This window comes from Schistocerca serialis, chromosome 10 (genome assembly GCF_023864345.2).
Source record: "Schistocerca serialis cubense isolate TAMUIC-IGC-003099 chromosome 10, iqSchSeri2.2, whole genome shotgun sequence".
Classification (NCBI taxonomy): domain Eukaryota; kingdom Metazoa; phylum Arthropoda; class Insecta; order Orthoptera; family Acrididae; genus Schistocerca; species Schistocerca serialis.
The window spans coordinates 243,805,241-243,832,603 of record NC_064647.1 but is presented as its reverse complement, the minus strand read 5'-3'; the positions used below and the strand labels follow the sequence as shown (position 1 = coordinate 243,832,603).

General features: G+C 41.8%; 1 protein-coding gene across 3 annotated transcripts in view; it reads right to left on the bottom strand.

The window, feature by feature from the left end:
• Positions 1-2,124: 2,124 nt before the first annotated feature.
• LOC126424785 (G patch domain-containing protein 2) overlaps positions 2,125-27,363 on the bottom strand; it is a 145,112-nt gene continuing 119,873 nt past the window's right edge. For all 3 annotated transcript variants that reach the window (XM_050087552.1, XM_050087554.1, XM_050087553.1), the window contains 3 exons: positions 25,639-25,752; positions 11,668-11,789; positions 2,125-2,978 (listed from right to left, as the gene is read on the bottom strand). In XM_050087552.1, the coding sequence (XP_049943509.1) occupies positions 2,791-2,978; positions 11,668-11,789; positions 25,639-25,752 (424 nt within the window). In that variant the 3' untranslated portion in view covers positions 2,125-2,790. The remainder of the gene's footprint in view (positions 2,979-11,667; positions 11,790-25,638; positions 25,753-27,363) is intronic.

Sequence of the window (27,363 nt, the reverse complement as noted above, 5' to 3'; positions counted from 1 at the left end):
CCCTTTTTAAATTTTCTAACCTACCTGCCCAATTAAGGGATCTGGCATTCCACGCTCCGACTGTATGATAATTGTATGATAGTGTAAAAAGAAGTCTCTTATAAACAAAGCAATAAAATGTGAAGTGGGTAAGTTATTTACTAAATTATAAAATGCAGTGAACAACAATAACTAAAGAGAGACATACCAATTTTGAACGAAGTATATTGATTGTAACTATCTTTTATCTAAGCAAGCTGAATTATTTGATAAATATTTTCAAAAATAAAAATCGGTTTGTCTTAAGGTGCTTTAAGTTCTGATACTGAAGGGGAAACATATTGCTACTTAGAGAATATTCTTTTTTCTGTTATGCAACATTGTAATTAGTCAAGTAAGCTGTGTTAGGAGACATCTTTCATCTCAGTGGGGCATCTATGGTGCAATATGGCGATTCTGTGGAATAACATTTTTGACTTCTAACCACTAAGGCTGACGAAAGCTGTTCGTGGAAACTGATAATGTTGATTAGGTAGTTCTTAAGTACGGGAGATCCCACTGTACATGCTCTGGTTTGCTGTATGCGCACATGGATGCAAAAGAAGTCATCTCTGAAACTTCCTGGCAGATTAAAACTGTGTGCCCGACCGAGACTCGAACTCGGGACCTTTGCCTGAAATGGTCAAAGTAGTACAGCAGTGCATGTTATGACCTATTGTGAGCTACCAATTTATGCAAGATGTACATCATCCGTAAGAGTAAAAGTGATTGTACAATGGAGAAATTACGATTACCATACAGCAGAGTTGCCGCAAGAATGTTTACATGATTTAGTAGCTTGAACAGATCTAAGATCTCTTTCAGCACGCACACTCCAACTGCAAAAGGGGAAGTCACACGGCATGCTCTAGTGGCAACGCAGAGCATCTCCACGCAAGCAATATTTTCAAGAATGGTGATCACAAATTATCTGTAAGGTAAAGCAGACACACTTGCAACCGGCTGACAGATGTAACACAGAGTGGGACACAACATAACCATAACCATCCAATGTTACACTCTAGTATATTTGTATGCTATAGATTAGAGAAATAATGCATCTGAATTCCGTGAGAGTAGATTATTTTTGAAATGTCAAAGAACACGAAGCTGCCCAAACAATGTACAATGCCCACTCCTTCGATGGAGGCCAGGTGCGCTCCAACAACATGCTGTGCACTTAATGATACATCCCTGATCCCTACCGAAGCATGTCCTGTTCACCATGGTGTCATCAAGCTACAAGCATCTACAATGAGTTGTTCATTGTTTTAAAGCACAGCATAGTGAAATACTGAACTGCATACTGCATCACGGAAGTTCATCGACATAAAAAGGGAATTTACAATTGCCACAGGTATTTCCAAACCACGTTCATATCATTTTTCCGACAAGACAATTTGATCTATTTACTGTATAATGCAACGATTTAGTAATCTTGGTTGATGACATCTCCAATTATTTTGGTCTAGTACGATTTTTGTATTGCTGTAGAGTCTTTTCTATAACTCGTGTGTCTCTTATTCCACATAATTAATCTTATGGAAAGGTGTTGTAAACCTTGATACGATTTATGAGCCAGTCAACCTAAATGAACTTTTGAAGTCTTTAGAGATTAGACGTTACTTTTGTGCTACTTAATTACAGGAAGTAATAGACTGTTTTTATATGGAAGTGGGCTTTGTTTGCCAATTAGTATCTTTACCAATGCTTTTATAATCAATTATTTAATTGTGGTCACAGCTTAAAAGGCACTTCTCCTATGCTTGTGCTCCAATGAAAAATTTCATAAATGTATGTCACTTACTTACCTGTTTCTCTATGGGCTTTTATTGACTTTTTATGCCTTTTCACTGGTTAGATTTACTATGCAACATATAATGGGCCTCACTGATCTACTTATTCCACATGGCCCAGCATGGTCGACTGCTGCTTTTTGGTGGACTGAGCGGCTGCTTATGGGACATCTTTCTAGAGCCACTGACAGCTTCAACAAAAACATTTTGTGCATACGGTCGGCCTTCATCAGCTTGACATAATTTAAAACACAAGCTATATGCAATAGTAATAAAAAATTCTGTCCATATTACAATGTGAACAACGTAATGTGGTCATATAGCCAGAAGACTTTTATTGAGATATGAGTAGTTACTTAATTTCTGTTCACAAACTATGTTCTGCAACCTTCCCAGATTTCATAACGATCAAATTTATGGCTTACAGCTGTGGAGGAAGGTGGGTGAAGTACAATAGTTATTGCTGAAATTACTAACACAAATTATTTTAGATACAACAGCAGCTATGACTACAGTTCACTGGACTGAAATAATAATTATACACATTGTGGTCACATTCACAATTTGCACCAACAGTAATGATGGCAATAAGACTTCCACTGTAGATGGTAGCAGTTCACTTCTTCAGCCTAGTTCAACATATTACTGTACACAGAAATTACAGAGTTCAAGAAAAGGTCCCTGAGAGCTGCAATAAATACCCATCTCGGTGAAAAACACTTTTAGTCAGTCACTGAAAAATTCATGTCCATTGCAAATTGTCATCCATTTCAATAAGACGGCACTAAGGGATACGGACACCAGAGCTACGCTACCGTGTGGTACGGCACGAAATATGCGCACTTCTGTACACAGGCTACAACACCATTACTGCACAGAGACACACACACACACACACATACACAAGTTCAGGATGACAAAGTGTGGAGCGAGGTCGACACGTGCGGAGTGGAGTAGAGTGGAGTGGATTCCACGACTAACTTGACGTGCAGGCGTGTCCGAGCCCGAGTCCCTGGTACTTGGGCCTGATGGCGGCCGGCACGGGTTCTGTTATGCCAGAGCTGTGCGCCCCCAAACCCTTGCCCGGCTCCCAGCCCATATTGCGCAGCATCGTGTTGCCGATGTTGCTGTCCGGAATGGGGCTCGCTCCGGCTCCCACGAGTTCTGAAACACCACAAGAAATATGCCATTTTCTGAAACTTGAGCTTCTCCCAGTGTATCAAATGTTCAAATAACGTACTGGAATGTTCCCAGATAAAGTCATTAACAACAGCTTGTAAGATATGTGTGTACCTCAGATCTCTTAATATTATCTACGTATTGCACAATGTATCAATGTATGTGGAATTTTTAACAGTTTTCTAAACTATATACTTTTTTGTGACTTTAACAGTACTTTATTATTTGTTTCTCGCCTTGACAACTGACCCGGACCGTCAAGAGCCAACATGCGGCGAGTGTTGTGCAGTAGTATGTGAGCGAGGGAGGCATTGCGTGGAAGACCTTCTTAGGGGTTTGTTTGCACTCGGTAGCAGGCCACAAAATTCTACCACATTAATTGTCTACTACGATTTGCAATACATTAATGGCTGTCAGTGTATTAGTGGTGCACAGTCTTTAGAGAAATAGATAACTGTCACAACGGAATTTTTGAGGAAATGGGGTGAAACTGTTTAAAATTAACCCAGTCTCCGTTCCATGTTTGACATGGACTGTGACTAACACAGATCTCAAATGAGCCTGGCAAAACAGGATCCTACCCTCAGTTAAAGTTTGTGAGCTTGTTCCCTACAGAGCCTACAGGTCTGGGTGACAATCAGAATTTAACCAGCATTAGTGGATTATAGGGGAGGATTTTATAAGCTGATATTTCGATAAATGAATACACCTTAGGTTTCGAGGCACAAATAAATGTAAATTGCTGTATTTGGAAACAGACCCTCACTGGGTAGTGCTAAGTCAACAGGGAACCAAAAGACAGCGAATGCCAAATGATAACACATACTGTAAACAGCTAGAGCCACCACACAATACAAGTTAAGCCGAGACAGACTTCATCAATAATGGAATATTAATTAACAATGACTGCACAAGTAGTAAAAAGTCTGAGTCCCTGTTGTTTGACGAGGGACAAAGCAGGATTCCCCCCTTTTTTTTCCCCAAGCAGAATATTTCTTTTTACCTTGTGTGATTAAATTTAGTTGAAATAAGCACGAATGGCATTTACAGATAACATGCAACACAAATTTGATGCTACAACGATAGTCTAAATCATCACCATATTCATTCTTAGTGCAATGAGGTTTCCGTGTAACAATATTTTTATGAGGAAATATGTGATGAATCAGTGCTCTAGGTAGAGATCTGTGGTGCAGGCATGTCTGTCATTCCTGTATTGTGATTTGTGAAAAGGGGTTGCAAAATACATAAATAAAAAAAAGAAAATCTGGATTCAAGCACCTTCTTTTTAAAGAGAGGTACGGAAGCAAAAGAAATTCATCCCAGTTTTCAGAAGGCAGTGGGGGACTTTGCACATTCGTATTCAACTGCTGCCAAGTGGGCAAACAAGTTTAAATTTTGTCAGATCAGCTTAGATGATGATGATGATGATCTACATAGTGGTTGGCTAAGATGTGCCAATACCCCAGGAATTATTGGATCCCCAACTAAACATGAGGTACTGCTGAAGCTGTATGGATTTGATCTGAATGGGCGTATTTCATTTTAACAGTAGAATTGTATATGGGAGATTCACGTGACAGACTGGTGCCATGACTCTTATTGCAGGATCAGAAACGCGTCAGGATGGAAATCTCAGAACAATGTTGGACCTCTTTTCAAAGCAGCTAACAATATTTTTTTGAACCAGATTATGACCACAGATAAAACTTCGGCTCACTGCTATATCCCAAAGAGAAAAGAAAACAACAGTCAAAGCAGTGGAAACATGTTGATTCACCACCACCAAAGAAAGCAAGGGAAAATACAGTCAGCCAGAAAGGCTGTGGTGTCAGTTTTCTGGAATGTGTAAGGGATTTTGCTAAGAAATTATCATCCAACTTGTCGAACAATTACAGAACAATACTCCACTAACCTCATGGACAAAAACACTAGATTTGGCAAGGAGAAAAGCAATCTTTCATCATGATTATGTGTGCTTGCACAGAAGTGTCACTGCCACAGAAAAATACGTTACCTGAGTTATGAATTGTTGTCAATGTCGCCTGATTTGGCAGGGAAATCTAATGTTCGGCATGCAAGCAAGGCATTGGAACATCGCTGGAGCAAGTGCATTAGTGCACAAGGAGACTACATTTAAAAAATAAAGGTTCTCTGAGGTAACCAATTTCTTAAAATTTCATTCCAAGAACTTTTCAAATTACTCTTACAGGATTTTCTTAGCTTTTGTTAAAATAATTTTTGACTTATTCCACATCCCTGAAGCTGGTTCTTCTTGACAGGATCCACAGAACATGACAAATGAATGAAAGAAGAAATGAAAAGGAACTGACTCCAGTCCCCCCCTCCCCCTTTCTCCAAAATGGGAATCCGACACCAACACTAGTTGTGTTTTGGAAATACGTTCCAACCTGGGGCCAACATAACTTTGAATATGACTGCGAGTGTGGTTTCTGTAATTTAGTTTCATCATCCTTCATACCAAACACATTAACTGTTACATTAGAAGTGCAAAAATTCTTATCATTTTTTATACAAATGAGTAGACACGTGTCGGGTTTCCAGCCAGTGTCATTTCAATATTATTGACGATTATAGGTATTTTACAAGTTCCATCATCTCCTCCGGAATACAATGAGACACCGTGGCTCTGGCAATGTGCGCACACCTACAAAATAGGTCAGCAAGTACTGAGACACAGTTGAGCTACTGCACAAGCCTTGAAAAAGCCTCAAGGAATAAATGTGAGCCATGATTCTTTTTAATGAAACCCTTACATTACTATGTTATTGATTTTATTGGAGAAGCGATACTCACTTATTTAACAAAGAGTTCTTGAGCTATCAAGAGCTCAAGAGGAGATCAGTTTGTCTAGTTTTGCAATCATTCTTATGTAGAATAAATACAACGTTCACTTAATCGTGGTGAAAGTTATTGTCAACTCAATACTGAAAGTTTGTTGGAGAGACCTGGGTTCCATATTCAAATCAGTGTGATTTATGACTAAAATACAGGTGCACGGTGGTATTAAAATAGCTCAGTAATGGAAGGTTACCTTGATCCAAAGAGACACTCACTCACAACATTTTACAAAATCTGACACATTTAAAATGAATCATCTGAAAATTTTAATTCTAGATCGCATACTGCACGGCAATTTTTGAGAGCAAATGCCACTCGTTCAGATTTAAGACATTCAAGGACATCGGTCAGTTCATTTTCTGAAGCAGATAGCTAGTTGTGGTTGGACGTATTAGTTATTTGTTCCTTCATATTTTATCAAGTACTATTAGCAGAAGCCTTAAAAATGCCAGCTTTGACTACATTGTTATTACAGTTACCAATCATCCTTCCAAGACCATTACAGTATTCCTACAATTCAATGCAATCAAATTTGCATCAAATAAGGGCAAAGTAAAATAATCTTGAATGAAATATTCACTCTGCAGTGGAGTGTGCACTGATCTGAAACTTCCTGGCAGATTAAAACTGTGTGCCGGACCGAGACTCTAACTCGGGACTTTTGCCTTTTGCGGGCAAGTGCTCTACCACCTGGGGACTGGAGGGTGGTGCAGTGCAACATCCTCACAGGCACCACCACTAGTTGCCGCTCCGCGCCACAGGAAGCTACAAGACATGCTCACCTGCCCGTGTTGGTGTAGTACTGGAGAAGCCAGTTCAGCACTGCCTCCCAAGCAGTGCGTGCACACTTCCCGCCATATGCTACTGTCGGCCGTCTGGGCACTGCAATATTACAAGGGAACACCCCTCCAACCAGAGAATAGTACACACTCACAAGACTGTCTGAGCCGAGTAAATTAACAAAGAATTGTTGCACGACTACCACCAGTTTGTCTGCAGCTTCCCCAAACGCCACACTCGTCTCCCGAACTATCACCGAAACCCTGCAACACCCACAGAAGACTCGAACAAATCCTGACAAACTATCCGTCCCCCACACCAGCACTGTTATAAAGTTGTTATCCTCAAGTAATTGAAAAGTGAATAAATTTCCAAAACACTACTCCTCAAAAACTAATTCTTTTAAAACATTTAGCGTTGAATTTATCATGACACACACATCAGCAACAGGGTACACACTCAGCTTGGACGAGAATGGGGAAGGACAGGGAAATTACTACATATAAATAAAATTTGGGTAGCTGAGGAGAAGACGCCCAGTGAAGAGGCAGATAACAACTGAGGAAAAGAAAATGGAAAGAGTTAGGCTGGGAAGATGGGGACCAAGGGGTGGGACTGACTTTTCGAAACCACTGATACAGTGGTGAAGGTTAGGATCCCAGGTATCATACTGCAATGTAGGAGAATAGGGTGTCGATCACAATTTACTGTTTCACACACAGATCTTTGTGTACGCATTTACAGTTAATTATCCATTTTATACACGGAAGTTGATGAAGAAAACAATGGCTTTAGAATGCAACTGACCAATTTGTATAAGAAATATAGTATGTATTATTCATCAAACAATGGAACCAGCACTGGAATGTAAACATACGGTACTATGATGACCTAATTCTTTAGAAACAAAGACAGTAGTTTTATTTGAAGTATTTGACGTTGTAAAACTGAGAACAGATTAGAAATATCAGAATTAGTATTACTCAAAAGAGAAATACTTAACTTTACTCATGAATTATTAGTGATTTCTAACAACATATTGTTAATTCAACTGAAATCACATAATTAGGAAAATAAATATTTGTAAATCAGCAAATCTATTACTCAATACAGATGCACATATCAAAATCCAGTTCACAATTCAGATCTGTAAAATTTTAACGGTAAATAAGAGAGAAGTACAGGATGTGGGAAAAAGAACTACGAATCTTCGCTTCTATTTGCCCCAACATGAGCTTTTTATCTCTAACCAGAACCCAGTCCCACATACTGCTTCTGCATTGTTACCTGGCTCATCAAACCCTCTGCTGAAAATGGCCTGACCAAATTAGCCATCTCTAGCTGCAACCCCTCCTTCCACAATGATCTCCATCTGTTCAAATTCTGCCAGTCCTTAACCCTCGCCAACTTAGTCCTGCAAAACTACGTCACTCAGGTCCAAATCTCCTTGCAGTACCTCCTACCTAACCATAAAATTCTCCTGCTCTGCAATCCCAAATTCCTGCATCCCATCTCTCACACCAAAAGCCTTGCCTTTCAGGAACTAGAGCAGCATGCACAATGGCACCTCAAAAAACTCTACAACCTCTTCACCTCCTCCTGCTGCCTAGGGCTACAACTATCCATCACCATTGCAACATGTCCCATCACAGCTGACAAACCCTGCCTCACAGGCCAACTACATTTACCCCACCTTCAAAAACTCCCTCCCACTACCATACAGAATCCAGAACCTAAACAGACCCAAAACAAAATCACGAACCTTTCTTCCGCAAGCCTTAGCCCTCCATAAGCATCAGTCCTTTTCAAACGCCTCAACTTTTGCCCCAATCCCAAATTCTGTCATGCAGGACTTGCTAAAGATATTTTCTCCTTCTCCCAGTCCCTACAGTGGAAACACTTTTTCACCACCAACCCCACCAATCAGACTCAATCAAAGAGCAAAGTTGTACCCTGCCTGACTCTGTTCACTCCTCCATCCAACTGTGATCCATCCCCACTGCCCCCAAATCACCCCCTGCTAATTTTCCAGAATTCCATAACATCGAAACTCACCTCACAACCATTCCCTGAATCCCTCAATATGTAAACCAAGCTTATATCCATGGAAATAACCGCACTACAACACCTAAAAACTGATCCCGACCTTATAATCTTACCTGCTGACACAGTCTTACCACTGTTGTTTTGAACTGCAAAGATTACTTGGCAGAAGGACTGTGCCAGCAGTCACACCCATACACCTACAAACCCTGCCACAGTGAATCCATTCTCGAAACCCAGCAGGATCCCCAGTCTCTCTATAAAATTCTTGGACAGAACCTCTCCCTAGAGTCTCTCTCTCCCCTCACCCCCACCACACTCCTACCTTCCACATGCTTTCTAGAGTACAAAAACCCAGCCACACAAGATGTCCCATTGTGGCAGGTCACTGTGCCTCCACTGAGAGAATTTCTGCTCTCATGGACCAACATCCTCAGCCTCCTATCTAAAAGAGACAAACTATTTCCCCCACAGTCACTATTCATTTACCATGTGGCACCTTGCTTGTCACTACTGATGCCCTCTCCCTCTACAATAACATCCCCAATTACTATGACCTTGCACTTTTTAGCTCTACGTTTCCCAATGCCCAACTGATTCCAAACCTATAACCTCCTCTCTGATCATCATGACTAACTATATCTTCACCCACAATTATATCTCCTTTGAAGGCATCACCCACAAAAAATCTGTGGTAGTGCAAAGGGCACCTGCAATGGCCAACCTATTCATGGATCATCTAGGAATCCTTCCTAACCACCCAGAACCAGAAACCCCTCACCTGGTTCAGATCCACTGATGATACCTTTGTAATCTGGAATGAAGGTGTGAGCACACTACCCCGCATTCTTCCAGAACCTCAACACCTTCGTCAACATTCACTTCACCTAGCTCCTCTTCAACCCAACAAGCCACCTTCCCTGATGTTGACGTCCACCATACGGATGGCTATATCAGTACCTCTGTCGATATCAAATCCACCAACTATCAGCAATACCTCCAGTTTGACAGCTGCCACCCATTCCGTACTAAGAAGTCCCTTTCATGCAGCCTAGTTACTTGTGGCAGTCGCAGCTGTAGTGGCGAGCAGTTCCTCTTCAAATACACCGAGGGTACCACTGAGGCCTCCACGTGCCGAAATTGTCATCCGAACCTTTCACGGAAACACACATCCTGTGCCTTGTCTCTCCAGTTACCTACCCGCTCTCACAAACCCACTGTCATGCCACAGAGGAGCACTCGCCAAGTGACTCAGTGCCACCCGGGGCTGGAGCAACTGAATCATATTCTCCACCTGTGTTTTGACTACCTCTCATCATGTCCTGAAATGACATATATCCTACCACTATCCTTCCCACCCCTCCCTCAGCGATACTCCACCACCCACTGAACCAACACAATATCCTTTTCCGTTCCTACTCCACCATAACTCCCAAATCCTTGCTTCATTCCTCATACCCTTGCAAAAGACCTAGATACAAGACCTGCCCCACACATCCTCCCACCACCACCTACTCCAATCACAGGCACCATCTATGCCATCAAAGACAGGGCTACCTGTGAAAGCAATCACGTGATCTACAAACTAAGCTGCAACCACTGTGCTGCTTTCTACGTGGGCACAACAACCGACAAGCAGTCCAGCCGCACGAATGGTCACCAATAAACTGTAGCCATCAGCCAGATAGACCACACAGTTGCTGAACAATGCTGCCCAACACCATGTGCTTCATTTCCTAACTGCCTCACAGCGTGTGTCGCCTAGATCCTTCCTAACGACATCAGCTTTTCTGAATTCGGCACGTGGGAACTCTCTCTACAACGTATCTTACATTCCTGTAACTCCCCTGGCCTCAAACTTCCCGAGTCCCTAGCCTTCCTGCACGTAACCCCTTTCCCTGTTCCCACCGTAGCATTACACAGCCTTCTATTCTACCAACACACCCACTACTCTTTTTTCCTCTCCTTAACTTCTCTCCTGGCCACCCCACCCTTCCCCCCCCCTCAATCCTGACAAGTGCATCTATGAGCCCTACCCTCTTCCCACCACGTCCCTGCACACGCCCATGAGCAGCACTACACCTTCCACCACCGCTGCCATGCTATGCCTCCCCTTCCATCTCCCAGCCTCCTCCTTACCCTCATCACACACAGAATGCTTCTCTATTTAAGTGCAGATGCTGAGATGCTGTATGCAGTCCGACCTCTGTAGCCAGACACAGTGATCGCATATGTGTGAGAATCCTTTTCATAATATTGTCATTATTCTATCCTGTATTTTCCAGTGTTTGAAATTCTTTTATGCTGTGCACTCGGAAATGAGGAGCCACCAGAGTATATGGCTGCAGGATATGATACCTGTGACCCTAACCTACACAAGAACAGGTTGTTTCAAAAAGTCAGTCCGACCCTTTACGACCTCCCTATGTGACCACAAGTGCAATCAGCACTGAGCAGTATGAAAAAGGGCAATGCACCACACGTGTGGGACATGTACCATATAGCAGTGACTGGAGATACATAAGGAATACAGAGAAAGAGAGCAAGAACAGTCAAATGTTTGTTCAAACCCTAAAGAGCAATGCACGAACGCCGAAAAACCTGAACAGGCAACTGTACCGTGAAAGCCTACTCACAGCGTTTCGGAAAACAATATCAAGCGAGGAATTTAGAAATATTCTACAGACCCCTATGGACCACTCATGGAGAAATTGCAAACTATAGCCTCCACAGGGGCATTTCAGCTCTTCCCCCACATTCCGTCTGCATACAAGTGGGATGGGGAGAAACCGTAATACGGGGTACAATGGGAGTACCCTCTGCCGTACACTTCACAGTGTTTTGCAGAGTATGGATGCAAATGCAGATGTTGAGAGATGAAGCTTTTTGTAATAATGAACAATAACTCCCATCATACATTTAATTTAAATGACACAGAACTTTGAAAATAACTATATATTTTAGAGTCAAATGCTGACAAAATACGTACCCATTGGCTGTGGCATTTTTCTTCTTTTCTTGAAATCACTCAAATGGTGCTGGTGATGACGTGATGCAGGGTGAAACCGTCCCAAGGCCACCTGCTCGACTCTCACCGCTTGCATCGTGTTCCTGAAAATAAATGTGTCGATAAATTACCAGCTGTGCTCAATTTGACAGTCGGCAAAAATAATTATTCAGTTACGGAGGTAAGAATATAGAGGAACATAACACAGTTGAAGCGAACAAAATGGGCACCAATTTTCATTGGAAGCCCAGTCAAGTTGGGGTCTCAGGCAATACTTTCCACATTCTTTCAGGCGAGTGCCAGGTCTGTCCCAGATTTCATCTCTGAAAATACAGTACGCAACAGCTAAAATATGATAACACAGGACAGAGTTTACACAACTCACGAGCAGATGCACATGCAACTCTCCTCCCGTAGGTTCTTTTACGACTGTGACATCAGGAAGGGAATCCGGCCACAGACTCAAACAACAAAATTTACTAAATCCTGAAAATAAGGACCTCAGACTGGACGGGTAAGTCATAGGGAAAAGAACTAAGGATTAGCATAAAAAAGAATCCTACAAAGTTTTATCACAAAACTGCAAAATAATTTGTGGCTTACTGAAAGTTACACTTTAGTTTCATCCTACTTGACATAGTAAGTATTACAGCAGCACTGCAGAACTAGTGCTACAAAAACTTTCAAGTAACCAAACGAAGAACAATGTTGTGGCTGGATTTGTACCAGTTCACTAAACAATCTCAAACAGTAAAAGTTAATTCATGGTTTACAGGAAAGTCTTGCACAGCACCAAATTGTGGAGCATTAACGTGCAAGAACTGCACACCTCCGACTAGTTCCGGGGTGCTCCGGTAAGCTACTGCACTAGCCACACAATGTCAAGTGGGGCACAAGGCATGGCTGACCACTTCCTGTCTGTAAGGAGGGATGGCATGGGTACGCACGTGGCCAATTAGGTGGTAGGTTAACAGCCGCAGTCTCACCACACACATTGCAAGGAGAGCAGTTTCATTATTACAAAATCTGCTGGCACAAACGCGACTTATGGTGCTCGTACATTCAAGAGATAGTTCAGTTTCTCTGCACTGAATAACCTGCAGTACTTAAAACTTAAATGGGATATCAGCAGCCTAATTGTACACTTTAACTGAACTTGTTGTTGTTGTTGTTGTTGTTGGGGCCTTCAGCCCAAAGACAGATTTGATGCAGCTCTCCCTTCAACTACGCAACATACGTACATTTGAGCCTCACTATTGCATTCATGCCTAGGTCTGTCCAATACCAAACTGTAGATTCCTCGATATCTCAGGATGTGTCCTATCAACAGATCCCTCGACTTTTGGTTGAGATCTGCCATAAATCTTTCTTCTACAAAATTCCATTCATTATCTCCTCAATAATTACTCGTTATACCTGTCTACCTTTAGCATTCTTCTGTAGCATCACATTTCAAAAGCTCCTACCCATTCCATTCAACTGCTGTCCCAAGTCCTTTGCTATGCCTGACAATTGCAATGGCATTCGCTACTACAAAGCTTTTATTTATTCCCCTTGAATTTAATTTCCCTTTCTAAATTTCTCCTTTGTTGTAGTCCTTGTCCAACATACAGACTTCCCTTTGTTGCCCTCAGCCTGATTTCTGCAGACAACTTTTCATACCTATATTTTCAGGGTGTATATGTGGGGGGAAAAAAGGTTTTTCCTGGTTAAAAATACACTTTTTTCCGTGTTAAGCGACAAAAATACTTTCCCTCAGAGGTGAAAAACTTAGCAGTTCTCTGAATGGTAAAGGTTTCATACAGCAGCGTAGAACTTCGTGGCACTTCAGGAAACAAAACCCAGGAAAAATCAATGTTTTGGAAAGGTCTTCAACATGTGGCAACATGTACACTGCATACTTTTATACTACGAAAGTACAAATATGAACACCACCAAATACAGCACAGTAGCTTCTGAAGCACTGAAATCGAGATTGTGAGGCACTTTTGTCAGTCAGTCATAGCTTATGTCAGGTGATCTAGTCTACCAATGACAGCAGATATAGATACAAGAAAAGCTAAGCTTTCATATATAATATTAGTCTTTTTTAGTGTGTGTTACTCTTTAAGATTTGTGAAATAATGTGGCAGTAAAATTTTACATAAAGGCATAAATGGCTGGTCTTTTAGGTCTGAAATTTTTCTATGTGGCTGGTCCTCAAACTGTTAAGTTCCGAATGAGAGTCAAATGATCCATAATTTAAGAAATTCATGCACCACTCTTGCACTTAACATAATTCATCTTGCATAAAAGGAAATTTACTGTGAAAGTAATGCTTCTCAAACAAGCATTCACAATATTTTCCCCAATCTGTTAAGGGCCCCACAAACAAGCAATGGATTACAACGATCCATCGAATGTGATATTGCCTGTAATTGTTCACTCACCCTACACATAAGTGACTTGCCAAGCGATTTCAATCAGTATTATGAACTCACTGTATCGAGACATTCTGCTATGGAAAATGAACTGCTATGTTAAGCAGCAGTTGCAGCTAGTTTCTTTATTGCCAAGAACACTCACAAAACATAAATTTAAAATAAGTGAGAATTATAAATTATTAAACTTTTTTATAAACACTTTTTTGCAAGCTGTAGGTTACCTTACAAAATACATTACATTTTCCACTGACGCCAAATGAGTTGTCTACATCTTTCAATGTGCCAATACAATTCGTTTCACATTTATTAGTCCTGAATGTTATAAACTGTATGAAGGAGAGTTAGATTACATGAAACAATGAGGAATTTGAGTATAATTGTACAATTGTAGTTTACCCGGAACATTTAAATTAAAATGTCCTTTTAACATTAAAGTGGATACGTATGTGATTCTGTTTAGAAGTTAAAACCTTTAATAATAGTATAATAATATCATAAACCACTCAAAATTGTAAGAGGGAGCCCACTGAATCGCGATTATGAACTTCCCATCAATTCTAACTCTATAGCACTAGCTTCAAAATGTCAATGGCTGCAACACTGGAGGGTGTATTTGTATTAGTTCTTTGTCATCCCTGGATAACTTTAAATTCTAACATAAATTTCTTACTCAATGTGGGCAAAGCAAAACAAAACTGCTCAACCTTGCTTATAAAGAAATAAACAAGTCACAACCATGTTGCCACATGTTGCTGCTAACCAGCCAGGCAGTGACAGAGTGTGCACAAATTGCATGTGATTCAGCAGACTGCCTGGGATTTTCACGTGACCAGTAGTTGGTAACCTTTGCTGAGATTTGCCTAAACATGTGCATCTACGAAGCTATTGGTCACCCACAGCACGGATCGCTGCAATCTGGTGCCCTTCAGAAATGTAAATAGTTGTGGTGTCACACTCATCAAAAGCAGTTGATTGTTATGAAGTATTGCACTGTCTTTGCCCTAAAGCCTCTGGTGCATTTTGCTGCTTGTAAATGGCACATTCGCTTTCCAACTAAAATTTTATTTTGGTGTGATTCTCTCAGTTCTGTTTTATTGCTGCAGTAACAGGCTAAAGTAAAATTCTTTGTTAGGGTATCAGTTCTTACCAGTCAAAATTACATAAATTAAACTGAAAACTAAAGTAATAAAAATTCCCAGAATTCTAAAAAGTTATCGGAGTTGTCCTGGGACGTATACACCCTGATTTTATACTTACAACAGGAAGCACCTAAGTTAGCAAGTTATCAGTAGTCAGATTCTTCCCTCTGGTATTTTAAACAATATGTAAACCATATGTACTTCAGTCCACAGATTTCAGCATATTGTGATTCACTTACATCGAAGGTGAAATCTTCTAGGTCAGTAGGCTACAGAATTGTATGAATTCCACATGTTTCAGTCAAAATGAAGTAGAGGACTTTCTCTGAAACAAAATGGACCCACCCAATCATCTCGACACTGCAGCGTGATTGTGACAAAGTGTACACAACCAAACTGAAGGGACGGTAAATGAATTTATGAAAGAAGAGGATGAATACAAATGTGTTTAATGCATACTACAAAATCTGCAATACTGGAACATCATACGGACTGCGACTATAATATAGGTTCCAAGAGTGTACGAATGCTAGCTGATGACGATCTGTGTGTGGGCACAGTGAACGGCCAGGTTATCAGCGCCCTTGCACAATGATATGAGGACTATCCAAAAGTTTTTAAATAAAAAAATTAATAATATGGAAAAATGCAATTTTATAATCTACACTTTAAGGAGATTTAGAAAAAAAAAATCTAAAATTTCCGTTTTTTTATCTCATCTTAAAATTTGCAATGTATCACTTATAAACTCACATGGGAAGTATTTTATTTTATTTTTCTAAATATAATCTACACCGGTTGAAAATGTTAAAATTGTTATGTGCATTACTTCAAGATGAAATAAAATCCATGATTTTTTGTGGATTGCTGTGTCTAAAAGGTCATGTCCAGAAGAGTATGGGCACCAGGTTGAGGAAGTTGAAACAAAATTTGAGAGACAAGAAACTGTCTGATGGAAAACCATAAGACGCAGCCTGACAGACAAAATGATTGACGAACTACAGCAGTATTATGGGATGACCATTAGAAATATTACTAAGGATTTGTTGAAAATGAAGCAGGGGGTATGTGCTACCTTCTTCCACAGACTGCCAACTGATGAAAAACCAGTACACCACCTTTGCCCTCCTGGACCTGATTCATGGTGCAATTACCGCAATGCCCAGTACTCAAACAGTTCACACAGCCACTAACAGTCCATCCCAGCAGCAGTCATGGATATCATAAAATCTATTTATAGATACCTTGCAAATCCTGAATTACTGAAGAAGTGTCTGCATGGTCAGACTCAAAATCCCAATGAGTCCTTCAGTAATCTTATATGGACTCGCTTACCAAAAAATGTTTTTGTTGGAATGAAGACACTAAAGTGGGGGGGGGGGGGGGGGGGGGGGGGGGAGGGGGGTTAAGTGATGCTGTTATCGCTTTTAATGATGGCAACATTGGTAGGGTGAAAGTGCTACAACATATGGGAATTAATCCTGGAGCAAACTGCATCAGACTACTTGAACGGATGGACAAGGTTCACATTGATAAAGCAGAGTATGCAGCACAGTTGGTCACTAAGGAGACCAGAAAGAAGAAAAATCTTGGAAAAAGAGGATGATATACAGTTGGTGCAGGGTGCTTCTGAGTGACTAAAAATAAAAAATTAAGCACATATTAAATGAGTTACAGTCTTTTGAAACTTTAGAAGCTGTTCCTGAAAACTTACATTTTCTGTTGCATTTTTCCCTAAATCTCAGAAACCACTTCCAGAAGAGTATTCAAGTTTTCAGGGAGTAATAACATACATATCCTGAGTCTACTGAACTAAAAGAAGAACATACTGTAATGTATAAATAAAATTATTAAGGATAACATACACAAAAGTACACAAAATTTTAACTGTGTAATGAAAACACTGTATTTCCGAAAGCAGTGGCTGAAATGCAATTCTTGTACTTCAGTAGACTCAGAACATACAGTTTAATGTCCCGTAAAAGTTTCATGTCAATGGCTACAGCGGTTCCTGAAATACAGGGAAGCCAAGTCACTAAGATTAACATTGTCTGAATAGGATGTTCCAACTCTCCTTAAAGGTGCACTCTTCAGCTGTTCTACAAAATCGCCATTCAAATTCAAGAAGTTTTAATCATACCATGGTGCAAGTTTTTCAATATTGTCTCTGCTGAAATCTACCACCTGTGATTGCAATTACTGCTTTATACCGTCTTGCAGTTTAGCATCAGTATCAAAGCGTCATGTAGCAAGCAGTGCCTTCATTTCTGGGAAGAGGTGTTAGTTGCTTGGCAGCAAATCTGGGCTGTATGGTGGATCATCAAACACCTCCCACCCAAAACGCTGTAGGAGCTCTCCTGTACAATCAGTCGAGTGTGGATGGGTGTTGTCATGAAAATTTGCGCTAAGTTTTGCCAGATGCTTGTTTTGTATTGTCCGCCTTAACTTTGCCAGTGGTTGATAACTAGCTTGCAGTTTTTTGCCAACGAAAACCTAATCGCAGAATGCACCTCAGAAATGGCAGGATTTTCTACTGCACAGCGCATTTCAACACGTCACAGAAAAATAAGTAGCAGAGACACAGATTGGATGTGTACTGAGTGTAAGACCATTACGGCACCGTGGTGGTGGCTGTAGCCCCGTCCACCATCACAGCTGACCAAAACGTATATTACTTTCTGGACAGCCCTCATACACAGAAATGCATGGTGAAAATCTATTAGATAAAAAAATAAATCTAGAAACTATGTTGCAGCCTCCCACAACAACTGAAAGGCAACCATGACAAGACGAGCAACAGAAAAGCCCTAATGAAATTCCTATGGAACACAGCTTAATAGCCAGATAAAATCAGGAATAAGATACCAGTACAAACACATTTTAAAAGGGGCCAGATGGCTGCATGACTACTTGGAAATTATGGATGACCAAGTCACTCTGTGACACATGCAAATCTCACACCCACTATTTTGGGAAGAAGAGTGGACATCACACAATCTTAAAATTTGAACCACACTCACCTTATCAGTTAATCCTATGGGAGACCCAGATCATCTGTCAGGTCATCATATAAAACACTAAACTAAACAAAACTCTGCCAGAACAGGCCATGGAGGCCCAACAGTACCGACCGGCTGCCGTGTCATCCTCAGCCCACAGACATCACTGGATGCGGATACGGAGAGGTATGAGGTCAGCACACCGCTCTCCAAGCTGGATGTCAGTTTACGAGACTGAAGCTGCTACTTCTCAAGTCACTCCTCAGTTTGCCTCACAAGGGCTGAGTGCAGCCCACTTGCCAACAGTGCTCGGCAGGCCGGATGGTCACCCATGCAAGTGCTAGCCCTGCCCGACAGCCCTTAACTTTGGTGATCTGACAGTAACCGGTGTTACCACTGCGGCAAGGCCATTAGCATCATATAAAACACATTCAATTAAAATATGTCTTACTGACAGCTGTGTCACACTGAGTGCTCCGTGTCATGTAAGAGGAAGCCCTGTGTCAACAGGAAATAAGGGCGACTTCTTCAGCTCATTGTGAGTGGAAGGAGGTAAGCCACAGTCGCACTGCAGATTTTGCAGAACATAATTTATTATTCCTCAGTTCCAGCCACAGAGCCTCCCACCAACACACTGTCTTCTTGGGCACAAATGAAGTGACAGCCTCTACGGGGACTGAACAGCAAGTGGAAGGTGGAAGGGAACAAGTCTCCTCAACAGCTGCATCAAAATATTCATTTCCCTGCATCCATGTGTGTCCTAGAATCCAGCAGAGAATTATTTCCTTGTACTGCCTGTGCAAGAGAAGGGGGGCATCTTGCACCATCCGATCTGCTGGACACATATGACCAACAGCAAGGAGGGCACTTTGAGAGTCTGAGCAGATGAGGAATTTCTCATCATGATGCCATCTCATCTGCTCCACTGCCCTCAGGATAGCAAACAGTTCTGTGCAATGCACTGAAAACTGCTCTGGAAGATCTACCATGGGGACAGTGTTGGGGAACAAGACAGAGCAATCGATAAAACCTCCCTGCTTAGACCCACCAATGTAAACAGTAATAAAACGTGGGTGGTAATGTAAAATATCATTATATTTAATTTTGAAAATATAGTTTGGGGTATCATACTTCCTGTAAGCAGTTAGTTCCGAAAGTAATCTGAGCCTCATTAGTAGCCAGGGAATGCCCTACTCCACCCCTGGCTTTGGACGTTAATTCCCCCCCACCTGTAATAATTCAAGGCTCTCTCTCACATGATGGATCCCAAACAACCTCACGGACCAACTGTTCTAGTGATGACTGTTAGCAAGTAGGAACAGATAAAGCCCTATATGCTTTGAGTAACACGAGAAGAAAACGTCAAATAGAGAGCGAAGGCTCACGGGCCTCTGCACACATGCTAGCAACAGGACTCTAGCAATAGGCTCCTGCTGACAGCCTAATACCCTCCCGGTGAATTGCATCCAGTGTTTTGAGGTATGAAGGCCTTGCTGATCCATAAACCTGACATCTGTATTCAAGCTGGGATCACACAAAGGCCTTATAAAGTTGGAGCATACACACCCTGTTGCCTCCCCAAGACCTATGACTGATGCACTGAAGGACGTTTAAGGCTTTGAGAGATCTCAGTTTCAGTTCTTTCAGCTGTGGTAGTCATGTGAAGCTTCTCATCAAAAGTGAGGCCCAGATATTTCACATTTTTCTCAAAACTGAGGACTCAATCCTCCACTTTCAAAATGAGTGAATTAAAAAGAGTGGGAGCAATTAAAATCAACACAAACCGTTTCCTCCGAGGAGAATTTAAAATCTGTGGTGTAAGACCGTTTCTCCAACCATCTGATCATCAATTGCAATTGCCAAGGAGCTATTGCAAGGTTGGTGAACGCACACAAGATGGAGAAGTCATCCACGAACAAGGAACACAGTACGGGGCACCACACTGAGGACGTAATACTGTTTATTGCAATGGCAAGTGCTGTGATACTTAAAACAATGCCTTGAGGAACACTATTCTGATTAAAACAGTCAAGACATGACAATTCCAACCCTGCATCCAAAATACCTGTCAGAGATGTAGGACCACATGAACACGAGTTGATCTTCACAGAATCCCCACTGACAGTGCTGCAATGAAATATTATCCTTCCATGTAGTATCATATGCCTTTTCCAAACTGAAGAAGACACTGATAACGCATGGATTATGGAGGAGAGCTTGTTGAATTGCTGCCTTGGGCAGGGTCAGGAGTATGGAGTTATACCTCTTGAACCTAAACTAGGAGTGACTTAGTAAGGACCTGGTTTTGAGAACCCACACTGGGCATCAGCTGAACGTATGATCCAGTGTCTTTTTTATACAACTTGACAGGCTAATGTTAACAATAACTATTGGAGTTTGTCTGACCTTCCCAGGTTTTAATTTTTGGATTAAAATAAGATTCTTTCCACGAGTTGGGAAAGTCTCCGATCATTCAAATTTCATTGAAGAGATGAAGCCTTCGACTGCGGTCCAACTGTTGCACTACACTGTACATTATCTAGGTTGTGTCCAGGTCTAGTGTCACGAGCTACCGACAATTCAGAATCCAATGCCCACAGAGAGAAATGCTGGTTGTATTCCTCCCTGTTGGTGAAATGGAAATTCAAAATCATCTTTCTCCTATGTCTCCTGAGAGTGACAAAGCTGGATCCTAGCTATAATCAGTTGTAACGGACTTATACGATTCAGCCATTGTCTGAGCAATGTCTCTCAGCAGTCTTAGGAAAGACCCCTGCTCTCATACAGCTGCTACTGGAGATTGTAAGATATGCCCTAAGATCCTCCTGATGGCTTTGTATACTTTACTTGTGGATTTGGACCTACTGTTGCCGAGACCTCTGCTTACTTTCCCAAATTATTCTTCTCATATGTATTCCCATTGACTGTGGGATGGATGCATCAGCGGCATGGTCAATCACGGCTGTAATGTGACCCACTCATCCTGGACACTATCGGACACTTCGAAAACAGTGAACTGCCTGTAATGCATCCAGTTAGCCTCTCTGGGCAACCATTTTAGCAGCTTCCTTTCAGGTATTCCGTCAGGCAAACTGATCCAGATAGAATAGCAGTTGTTACCATGACAGTAATTCCAGAATGAAATTTTCACTCTGCAGTAGAGTGTGCGCTGATATGAAATTTCCTAGCAGATTAAAACTGCGTGCCAGACCACGACTCGAACTCGGGACTGTTGCCTTTCGCAGGCAAGTGCCCTACCATCTGAGCTACCAAAGCATGACTTTCAGGTATTCCGTCAGGCAAACTGATCCAGATAGAATAGCAGTTGTTACCATGACAGTAATTCCAGAATGAAATTTTCACTCTGCAGTAGAGTGTGCGCTGATATGAAATTTCCTAGCAGATTAAAACTGCGTGCCAGACCACGACTCGAACTCGGGACTGTTGCCTTTCGCAGGCAAGTGCTCTACCATCTGAGCTACCAAAGCATGACTCACACCCCATCCTCACAGCTCTACTTCCGCCAGTACCTCATCCTCACAGCTCTACTTCCGCCAGTACCTCATCTCCTACATTCCAAACTTCACAGATCTCCTGCAAATCTTGCAGAACTAGCATTCCTGGAAGAAAAGATACTGCAGAGACACGGCTTTGCCACAGCCTGGTAGAGCACTTGCCCGTGAAAGGCAACAGTCCCAAATTTGAGTCTCGGTCCGGCAAACAGTTTTAATCTGCCAGGAAGTTTCATGAAGGTAATTGTCCATTCCCCACTGAGCAAAGTCTGCAAGGGCAAGCATGCAGAAGGAGAGGTCTATGGCCATAGACGAACCTGTAGTAGAGCTAAAATGTTTAGCTTGACCCATGTTCATCATTATCATATCCATATTACATGTCAGATCCTCAAGTATCTGACCCTGATGTTAGAACCACATAGAACACTGTGTGCATTGAAGTCCCTTAAAAGTAGAAAGGGACAGTGCAGTTTATCTACATGTACAAGGACCTCACTGTCAAGGGCTCATGAGAGCAACATTGGCCATTATGCAAAACACAACTGCTTGTAGCATTATAGCAGCACAGGTGAGGAGTGGAAAGTGTCCTCGATAAATACCGTTACCCTCCTTCGCTCTTCCACCAGCAAGTTCGTGTTTTCTGCAGAGGTACAGCCTCCAACTACAGGCACATCAGTACAATTAAAATGAGTCTCCTGGAGACCGAGGCAAAAAGGTCTGTCCCGTTCTGTACAGATGAGACCTGTATCCTTCCATAGTCCACTGGAGTATGGGAGCCAGTTCAGGGGTGTGGTTTTGATTTACCGGTATACTTGTGCTGGTGTGGTGAGGCACTTGTAGAGTGACTGGGAGTGTAGGGACTGCCTGGGGCTGGTGACGAGGCATCAAAATCCACAATGTATTCATTATCAATAAGGCGAGCCAGAACGACACCTGAAGGCGCCCGTAAGCTGACACCCTGTCCCTCCTCCTTTCCCCTTCACAGATGAGGGGAGATTGGGGTATCCAGGCACTCTGCTTTGAGTAATGTGGACACTGAGAGGCACTCAGCTTTTGGAGCAACTTCTCAGTGCTCACTGTTAAAACAATACTGGCCTCCTCTGTCACAGCTGCTCGGATCCCTATATCTTTACTACCTTGCTTCGGCACATACAAGTGCAAGTACAGGTAACGGTGGTGGATAGTGGTACACTGGATGTCATTTGTGTTGAAGTGTCAACTTTGGGAGCAGGTTTCTGCGTTATGTAAGCATAAGTAGGGGCAAAGACGGGATTTCATCGCCTTGTATTACTTTTTGGCTTCTGTCTAGGGGCTCCGCTTGGTCACTTATTTCCTAGGTTTTGCATTCTTCAGCAAAAACAGAGTAGCCTCAGCGCCAGACTAGGTGACTCCCAGAGCAGTTAATGTAGACTGTTGGAGATGGGCAGTCACTTTCAGTTTCATGGACTGCCTGTCCACATTTCCCATAGGTCACTTCGCCACAACTCATCACTGTATGGCCATAGCGTCGGCATTGGTAGCATTGCATAGGGTTAGTTACGTAAGACCTAACTTGAAGTCAGAGGAACCCTGCCACAATGTGTTCAGGTAGATTTGGAGAATTGTAGGTCACATCCACTATACCCTATGACGCCAATTCTTGTTCAGGCTCTAATACATATATCTATGGCCATGAAATGACCGCATGTGACCCACTGTTGCTCGAGCTGAGAGAGGTGTGCATCTCAACAACAATATCATAGTCACCTAATTTGTATGACTTCTTAACAAGTTCTACCTGCTCTGACCATTTAGTCTCGACAAAAAATGGAAATATTACATAACTGTTTAATAGACTTTAAAGTTCCAGCAAACCCTTCTAAACATTTATGTATATACAAGGGGACATTTTCTCAAACATCTCCTCCATGCCCTTCTTCACCACGGACACATTGTGACTTATGACTCCTTGAACCCCTTTTGATTATCAGGGGGACTAGCCTCCCTCATTTGTTTTGATGACTGAGTGCGAGTACTCCCAGACGGTAAATCCATCTCACTGTGAGGAGGAGGAGGAGGAAGAGGAGGAGGAGGAGGAGGAGGAGGAGATTTGAAGGGTTCCATCTCAGTTCCACGAGCATCTGGGGAAATACAAGTCCACCTCAATAGAGCCCTGCATGCCTAGCTAAGCATCATACAACTGAGGTACAGAAGGTTCTCCACCAATGACTGTTCCACCTAAACAGCCATGCATCTCATCACACACTGAAACTGAGGCTTTCGTTTTACAGAGGTTTACACCATCCTCATGATCGAGGCTGTCACGCCAAGATCCCCATTCCCTGTGACACACAATGGTCCACCACTACACCGTACAGTGGTCGCTGAAGCTTGCCCAGAGCTTACAGAGGACTGGTGGCACTTTCCAGTTCCCAGTGCTGCCAAGCCCATAGCCAAAATAGCCAACATATTTCAGCTACGAGGCCCTCCACCGTCGAGACGGAAAATATCCTGCCACAGTGCGTGAAGAACACAAACGACTATAGGGAAGCCCCTCTTCCACAGCATGACAATAATACTTCAGTAAACATCCCCTCGCATCTCTCTCATTACCTGTTATCGGTACCTACACAATGCTACTAGCCTAACAGCAGCAGCCAGAAAAATTTCACTCGATGAACCTTATTCATCATAACTATCATGGGAAAATTCCCTTTTAGAAGTGAATGTAATACTGGTGTTAGACAGCACTAAGCTAAAATGGGACAACAGAAGATCCTAAAGAATATCCCAGTAAAAGGGGTCAAAATGTCGACCACGTAACAACAGATTGAAGAGGTACATGATGCAGCCTAACAATCTAGCAGATTTTTCCTACAGTGATGACAGCCTGCAGACTTTTGCTCACATACTCTTCTTTCTCCTCAGGAGGAAAGTACTCCAGCTCGATAGGCTGAAAGAGACACGTGTGCGCTCTAACACCCCTCAAAGCCATTCATCAGTGTAGAGTTGATATTTGACAGTCAATGGATCTCAAAAACTACGTAAGCCCGATTCCCAACAGCTTAGCTAAGAATTTTGACTTACACATTCAGAAGAAACTTGGGAAAAAGTTAAACATTTGCCTGAGACAATGTATACTAAAACATGCAGCATGTACAGTATCATATTTCTGAGATTATTAGTTGGTCGGTTTTTTCTATTCTTTCCTTATTGGAGTGATAACACAAACTGGAAATATATGACCCTTTAGATGCTGCACATATTAAAATATACTGTTCTATCAAAATGTTCGTTTCATAAATAACTGCTGTGAATCGGCTGGTCATAACTGCCCCTCATACAGGACTGTCCTCTAGATGCTGTACATGTTAAAATATACTGTTCTATCAAAATGTTCGTTTCATAAATAACTGCTGTGAATCTGCTAGTCATAACTGCCCCTCATACAGGACTGTCTCTTCAGTGATTTATGCCACTGTAGCCTTCACACCTGTTAAAACTTTCAAACATCGATTCTACACAAATTAAGAGATTTACATATAAATGATCTCAACAGGTCACAGAACAGACATACCTCCATATTTCAAAACCAGTTTTGTTCGGTTTTAACCCATCAGTACATAGGCTCATAACTTTACGTTTTGGACAATGACACATTTCAATCTCAAACATTAGCAGCAAACAAAACCACAGGAACTGAAGAAGACATACCAGGACAACTTCTGTACCTCATGTGCATGACTCAGCTCTATGCAGAACACTGTTTTTTAGAAAAGATATTCAACTGTGAGGGACTTGGGAAGGGTGATGGACAGCGATTTTCTCTGACCCATTTCTTTTCAGCTAGGAGTTGGAGGAATTGTGTCACTGTGATGATTACACTAGCAATTAACATTACCTTGTTTTGGTGAGCACAGGGCATGTGAGTGTAGGGTCAGTCGACATCTTGAGCGAATACAGCGTCGCAAGTTGGCACAGCTGGTCACGCTCCTGCTGTTTCATGGGATGGAGCCTGAAACAGAGGACACATACCATCAAACAACAAATCTCGTGTCCAAAAAGACTGGAAACTAGCTAGCGGAAAAAGACGGAGATGTGAACATTAATATTACTCTGATACATAATATTGTTCATAAGGATGACTATGTCTTTGACTGTGGTAATTGAAATGAATAGATGCATGTATAAATTCTGGCTTCCGTTAGAAAATAACTCAGTTGAAATTTTGCACTGTGAAATTTTGTACCTTGCAGATACATCTTTTAACAGCCCTGTCTGCCACACCAAGTCAATACAAAAATCCTTTACCAGTTCTTAATAGCAAAAAATGTTTAAAGTTCTATAGAAAGTAGTGGCCACTGAAACTTGCCTCAAATACAGGTAGGAATTTAGCGATGTTCGTATGAGAACAACAGCATCAGCAATTTAACTCTCAATAATCATTTTATTATTCCGAGCCATAAAATGGTGCCTTTTTCCCCACGCGAGCACTAATACAGAGCAGAAGTGAATCTTTCCTTGTTTCTTTAATTTTTAAAGATAAATATTTTACGGTTTAAAATATATGAGGTTGCTACCCACATAAAACTTCACAAAGCTACATAGCTGATTGTTGTTGCTGTCTGAAATTCCTAAGACTGGTTTAATTCATCTCTCCACACTGCTCTATCTTGTGCAAGTCTCTTCATCTCTTGAGTAACTACTGCAATCTACATCCTTTTGTACCTGCTTATGGTATTAATCTTGTGGTCTTCCTCTACAGTTTTTATCCAATACACTTCCCCCCAATACCACACTGATGATCCCTTGATGTCTCCGAGTGTATCCTATCAACTGATTTCTTCTTTTATTCAAGTTTGCCACAAATGTCCGTTCTTCTCAGTTCTCGTCATTAGTTACATGAACTATGCACCTAATCTTCAGCACTCTTCTGTAGTATCACACTTCAAAAGCTTCTAGTCCCTTCTTGTCCAAACTGACAATCGTGTGTTTCACTTCCGCCCAAGGCTAAACTTAAGACAAATGCCTTCTAAAAAGACTTCCTAATACTTATATATATATATATTTTTATGTCTTCTTCAGAAACACATTTCTTGCCACTGTCACTCTACATTTAATATCCTCTCTTTTTTCCCTCTTTTCCTAATCTAATTCCAACAGCATCACCTGTTTTAGGTTGGTTGGTTGGTTGGTTTTGGGGAAGGAGACCAGACAGCGAGGTCATCGGTCTCATCGGATTAGGGAAGGAAGTCGGCCGTGCCCTTTCAAAGGAACCATCCCGGCATTTGCCTGGAGCGATTTAGGGAAATCGCAGAAAACCTAAATCAGGATGGCCGAACGCGGGATTGAACCGTCGTCCTCCCGAATGCGAGTCCAGTGTCTAACCACTGCGCCACCTCGCTCGGTCACCTGTTTTAATTCAACAGTTTTCTCTCTAAACCTTTTGAAATTTCTCCTTGCATTCCTTCACAACTTGTTCAATATTGAACACACTGTTTTAAATCACTGCTTCCCTCTCACACCCCTCAAACTCTTGTAACTGCTGTCTGATTTCTATAAACGTTGAAAATAGCCTTTTCCTCCTTGTATTTTATCCCCACTACCTTCAAAAACTAAAAGAATG